This window comes from Salvia hispanica, chromosome 1, assembly GCF_029641045.1.
Source record: "Salvia hispanica isolate PSC_SH4W2 chromosome 1, Shi_PSC_v1, whole genome shotgun sequence".
NCBI classification, from domain to species: Eukaryota; Viridiplantae; Streptophyta; class Magnoliopsida; order Lamiales; family Lamiaceae; genus Salvia; species Salvia hispanica.
In genome coordinates this window covers 54,382,725-54,389,598 of record NC_142692.1, presented here as the reverse complement: position 1 = coordinate 54,389,598, position 6,874 = coordinate 54,382,725, and the positions used below count along the sequence as shown (strand labels likewise).

Sequence of the window (6,874 nt, the reverse complement as noted above, 5' to 3'; positions counted from 1 at the left end):
TTTGTATCCACCTCTATGAGAGTTTGGATTTTTAATAATTTGAACATCGGTCGTTCAAGGTCATTCACTGCTTGTGTCTGGTTGTATGTCCAATACACCCTTTAACATTGTTAGTGACATTATATATTTATTTTTTCACAAATTAAATAAATCACAAAATAAATTTAATAAAAGAGGAGTTTTGGGAAAAATCATAAGAATACCGTAGTATATTATTTAAAATTTAATATGATAATTTTTTTACATATTTTAAATGTCAAAAGTGCAAAGTTGTTTAACAAATGTAATCATATTATTATTATGAATTTAATGCATAAAGCTCCACTCAAATGTTTGATATATCACCAAATTATTGGAACTTCCATTTATCTCAACCATAGTTACAAATTACAATCTTGTTTCAAAATTCCACGATAAGGCCCATTATTATTTCCAAAAACTACTAAAACATCAATTCTTGATTCCCTACTAGAATATCAATTCTTAGGCCTCCCCTATTGGATTCATACTCCTATCAATTATATTCAAAGTTATAAACTCATACAGTATAGCAATTTTGATTAGCTCAAATATCCTCTTACGGATTACAGAAGTTGAGAATAACATGCTCCAAAATGTAGTGGATAAAAATGACTCAATTACATCATCGTAGATATATATAGAAGACTATCCCTGCGAAATCGCAATTTTTGTTTATACATAAAGTTAGTTGCCGCAGTTGAATTACGTTTGGCAATTCGTTTAGTTGCATCAAAATTAACAAGTCTCTCACAAACAATCTTTCGTTATTCTCCATTTCTTTTCTCCCTCTCAAACATTGACACCAATCCAACATTCCCACAAATCAATCAAACATGAAAAAATCAAAAGCCAATATTCACAATAGCTATTCAAGCATGGACGATTCAAGCGTCTCAAGCAAACAGCCATTATTCTCCCGCGAGCTCGAAGACGAGCAAGACGAGTACTCGTTCAGCCCGAGCACCTCCGACTCCAGCCCCACGGACCCTTCCCCACAGCGCAACTCCTCCGCGTGGGACATCCAATCATCTTCCTCCATCTGCTCCTCCCCGTGGACCTCGTCCCACATGGACCACCCGTACTCCTACAACGGCCTCATGGGCTCCCTCGTCCGCGAAGAGGGCCACATATATTCCCTAGCAGCGGCCGGGGACCTCCTCTTCACGGGCTCCGACAGCAAGAACATCCGCGTGTGGAAGAATCAGAAGGAGTTCTCAAGTTTTAGGTCGAATTCGGGGCTCGTGAAGGCGATCATAATTGCGGACCAGCGGATCTTCTCCGGCCACCAGGACGGGAAGATCCGCGTCTGGAAGAAGTCGGGGAAGGATCCGAGCCTGTACAAGCGGATCGGAACCCTGCCGACGCTTAAGGCAAAGGTGAAGAAGTCGCTGAAGCCTAGCAATTACGTGGAGGTGAAGAAGAGCCACAACACGATATGGATCAAGCACATCGACGCCATCTCGTCTCTCAGCTTGAGCGAGGACAAGTCGATCCTCTACTCCGCGTCGTGGGATAAGACGATCAAGGTGTGGCGCGTGGTTGATTCGAAATGCCTGGAGTCGATCAGCGCGCATGATGACGCGGTGAACTCGGTGGTGGCCGGATTCGACGGTTTGGTGTTCAGCGGGTCTGCGGACGGGACCGTCAAGGTGAGACTTGTATATACTGGTTTCAATTCTCTCTTTATAATCAATTATGATCAAAATTGAACCATGTCCGCATAACGTAGAACTGGATTTTTAAATAACACAAATGTCATATTTAGTTACTAGTTTTAAAACACAATTTTTATACTGTTTTAGATCTATCTTTTCTAAAATACCTTTATCTAAAAATGACATTTGTGTTTTGATTGTTTATTGTATGTATATCACTGCTTGTATTTATTATTTATTTCATTTACATCGATGGATTATGATCAAAATTGAATCATTATCTTATTCTATAAGTAAAACTGGATTTTTAGATAACACAAATGTCTTACTTCTTCCATCCACCATTTAAAGAGTCATTTTGACTCGACTTAAGAAATTACTTAACTTTGTAAATAAAAGTAAATGGAAAAAATAAGTGGAATGTGGAATCTATTTTTAGTACTCTCTTTGTCCCACTATAAATGAGACGGCTCTTTTCGGCCGTTATTTGCGAAGATGATAATAAATAGAAGAGAGTTGTATCTATATTATTCTCTTACTTACTTTACTCTCTCTCTCCACTTTAACTATTTATTATCATTTTCGCAAAACAACGGTTGAAAAAGAAACGTCTCACTTATATGGGACGGAAGGAGTTTTATTGTGAATTGTGAGGGTAAAAAGTTAGTGGAATGTGAGATTTGTATAACAAAAAATAAAGTAAATAATTCTTTAAATTATGGACAGCCAAAAATGGTACTACCTCTGTTCAAGATAAGCGAGTCATTTTCCTTTTTGCGATGTCTCACTATAAGTGAATCATTTCCTTTTTTAGTAAAAAATCATCTCTCTTACTTTATTATCCACTTACTTTACTCTCACTTTACTTCTCTACTTTTTTCTCTCTCATACTTTATTATCTCTACTTTTACTCTTTAAATATCAATTTCATAAATCTTGTGCCCAAAAGAAGTGCTTCGCATATCTTGGGATGAAGAGAGAGAAAAATGATTATTTAAATGATGGACAAAGGAGATATTTTGTTAAATTTTAATTCATTTTAGAAAATACGGATTTTAAAACTATATTTTTAGATAATTTTACATCATCCTTCCCCAAAAGAAGTGAAAACTATAGGACTCCATCCTTGTTATCTAAAAATAACTTATACTACTTCCGTTCGCGAATAAGAGTCCTGTTTTTTCATTTTAGTCCGTCCACAAATAAGAGTCCCGGTTCACTTTTACCATAAATGTTAATAGAGTCTCATCTTCCACTAACTCATTCCACTCATATTTCATTTAAAACTAATACGAGTATATACTAGTGAGACCTCTATTCCACTAACTTTTTTCCACCCACTTTTCTTAACATTTCTTAAAACCCGTGTCGCACATTAATGGGACTCCTAATGGCGGACGAAGGGAATATATTTAAGACATGTTTGGTACATTTTTGTTCATAAAATTCCATCCCTAGATGAATTATCACCTCTACCAAACATGCTTTTAATTCTATAGTATGGAGTAAGATTGACTTCTATGTGTATATCACAACCCTACATGGGATATTGTATTTATTTTTTGTTTCATTTGGCAACAGGTGTGGCGGCGGGAGATGCAAGGGAAGGGGACGAAGCACTACTTCTCGCAGACGTTACTGAAGCAGGAGTGCGCCGTGACGTCGTTGGCCGTGAACACGTCCTCCACCGTGCTCTACAGCGGGTCGTCGGACGGGCAGGTGAACTTCTGGGAGCGAGACAAGTGCCTCTCGCACGGAGGATACTTCCTCGGTCACAAGCTTGCAGTGCTGTGCCTCGCGACGTCGGGGAATCTGGTGTTCAGCGGATCCGCAGATACAAACATTTGCGTGTGGAGGAGGGAGGACCGGAATCATCTCTGCCTCTCCATATTGAGCGGCCACAGCGGGCCGGTGAAGTGCTTGGCCGTCGAGACCAAGGATTCCCCGCTAACCCACTATGTGGTGTACAGTGGAAGCCTCGACAAGTCGGTCAAGATGTGGAGGGTTTCGGGGCAGGACCCGAACGGCACTGTGCCATCGCAAACTAGTCGAGCCGCGCCTCAAAGGGGAAATTTGTGAAGGTTGTCTCTGATTTATTAAGGCTCTGAATTGATATTGATTTAAGTTTTTAGTGAAGATTATTAGATTTAGATGCTTAAAATGTAAATTCTGGAGATCGTCACTGCCACCGGTCATGTGATTGGTAACAATAGACTTAATCGATATTAAATTATGAGCCTATTAAAGCGCCGCTTTAAAAAGATCGATCATTTTTAAGAATATATAGATGAGACATGATCACTATCAAGCTAATGTAGGACAAAATTGGACGTTTTTTACTGTTGAGAATGGGACATGTTTGGAGAGTGAATTATCGATCAATTCGCTTGACATATTGCTGGTCTTTCTTAGTGAAAGGAGATTTAGTAGGCTGACTTTCTGTATAAATATGAGAAAAATGAGGTCTTTCCCATAGACTTCGTGTTTGGTAACCATATTAATAATTCTTTTTCAAATGTTGATTTTCTCCATTGCCTCGTTTCAATCAGAATTCATGTTTGGTAACCATATACAGTTACAAAATATAAATTAACAATATTGGTCGTAGAGTGTTTATTTATAAAAAAACCTAAGCTACTAAATATCTTATTTATTTTTTGTGTCATATCCTAACTCCCCCGATATATATACTTCTAATAAAAATATACTCCAACCGTCTCACTTTAGGTGTCCCGATTGAGTTCGGCACAGGTTTTAAAAAATATAAAGGAAAGTTAGTGAAAAAAGATAGTGGAATGTGGGTACTACTTTTTTATATTAGTTTTATAATAAAATGTGAGTGGAAAAATGTTAGTGGAATGTGGGGCTTAATACCATTTATGGAATATTTCAACCGGAACTCCTAAAGTGGGACACCCAAAAATGGTAAACCGGGACTCCTAAAGTGGGACGGAGGGAGTATTAGGTAAAAACATATTCTCTCCGTCCACCATAAATTGAGTCATTTGACTCGCTCAAATTCTAAAAAATATACTCCCTCCGTCTCTGAAAATGTGTTACGTATTTCCTTTTTCGTCCGTCCCTAAAAATTTGTCACCTTTCACTTTTACCATTTTTTATAATAGACCCCATATTCCACCAACTCATTCCCCCTCACATTTTATTTTAAAACTAATATATAAAAGTAGGACTCACATGCCACTAACTTTTTCAACCCACATTCTATTATATTTCTTAAAACCCGTGCCGGGACAAATGGTGATGAATTTTGGGGGACAGAGGGAGTAGTTGAGTCTGTATAACTAACGTCAACTAAAACATCACCGATATCTAACTTCTAAATAATAACTATTAATGGTTTATATGAGCCACAACTCAGTTTATATAAATTATCCCTATAATTTCACAAATCACAGATATTAAACCTATTCTCCGATACACATAACAATAAACAAGAAATATCACAAACAATTCTATATACATATGAATATGTCACTCTGTTCAGTTTATTATTCTATAACAAATCAAGTCTGGTATCTGTCCGTTATTTTATTATATATGACCCGAAGTTTCATTGTCATTGTATAATATGACCCATAGGCCTTATTGCAATTATATGTATATGACCATAAGGCTCATTGCCATTATATAATTGACTCTTAGGTCCATTGTTATGGTATATGACCCGTAGGTCCATTCCCATTATATATGACCCGTAGGTTTGTTGTCATTGATATCACATGCAGGACAAGACTGTTACAAATCTTCTTTAATTTAATGATTTAAATAATTCCAAAACCATGTGTGTAAAACATATCAATACATATTTCTATCATATTTCATCGAATAATTCCAATATATTGGACCAATCACATGTCCATATCGTATTCCACCATCTATATTTTATGTATTAAGCTACACCCTCCGTATTAAAAAAATAGAAACATTTGAAACGGCATGGGTTTTAATGCACATTTGGTAAAGTAAGTGAGAAAAATTAGTAAAGTAAGAGAGAGGAAAAGAAAAACGAGTAAAGTAAGAGAGAGAGAGGGAGAAAAAGTAGTGAAAGTAGAGTTAGTGGATTGTGGGATCCATGTCCTAAAACAGAAAGATTCTAAAGTTTCTAATTTTAAGAAACGACCCAAAATAAAAATAGTTGCTATGTTTAAAAAACGGAGGGGTAATATAATCTTAATAAAATTTAAAATTATGAGTTATATTCATAACGGATTGAATATTTTTAATTAGATGTTTTAGTCCTAAAATGATATAAAATAATTAAATTAAAAATAATTAATTGATTCAATTAGTTTAAACAATAGATTTAATTAGGTTTTTTTTTCTTAATCTATATTATGAATGTCTATTAGGTGTATGCATAAATACTAAAAAGAAAGAAGAAAATGAAGAAAAAAGAAGAAAGGGAAAATAGAAACTAAGAAGAAATGGAAAGAATAAAGGAAATAAAAAGAAAGAAAGAAATCACATTTTTGGTATTATTTAATTAAAATTTCTAAATAGACCCCCATGATTTAAAAAATCACATATTTGGTACCTAAGGTTATTTTTGTCACGTGGGTACCAAAAACGATATAAAACAAAGATCATGTATCATTTTTGTGCGAAAGTAAAAGAACAGATACTCCTTCCTTCCCACTAAAAATGATTCACTTTTCTTTTTGGTTTATCCCAACTAAGATGATCCATTACCAAATGTAGAAATCACTCTCTCTTACTTTACTTTCTCCACTTAATACACAAAATAGTTAAAAAAATTCCCGTGTTATCCAAAGAAGGGATCATGGACGGAGAAAGAGTATTTGGTAGTCCACTCTTATTCTTAACCAAGTCTTTGGATAATTAAAAGAATTTTATAGTTTTCTTTTTCTTTTGCAATGTCCTATGACTCCAAATATATATACAAACATTTGATCTATAAAATAGAAATTTAAACAAATGATCCTACGCTGTTTCCTTACTAGGAGATTAGTGGCACTACTAAAGGGGAACATATATTTAATTTATTACACTCTTATGTAGTAAAGTTGGTTGCCTAATGGCTAATACGCCTACTAAATAGCAGTGTAGTTGGTTTCAGAAGAACTTCGATTTTCATTATTATCGTGTAGTTACAATATCTCTCAGGTATAAGTGTGAGGCTTTGAACTTGTTAGTAGATCTAGTGTTAGTGGATAGTG

At 35.5% G+C, this 6,874-nt stretch overlaps 1 protein-coding gene across 1 annotated transcript; it reads left to right on the top strand.

The window, feature by feature from the left end:
- The first annotated feature begins 854 nt into the window (after positions 1 to 854).
- LOC125220364 (protein JINGUBANG-like) lies at positions 855 to 3,785 on the top strand. The gene is made up of 2 exons (XM_048122533.2): positions 855 to 1,670; positions 3,258 to 3,785. The coding sequence occupies exons 1-2, from the start codon at positions 855 to 857 to the stop codon at positions 3,753 to 3,755; spliced, it is 1,314 nt and encodes a 437-aa protein (XP_047978490.2). The 3' UTR covers positions 3,756 to 3,785.
- Positions 3,786 to 6,874: the final 3,089 nt, after the last annotated feature.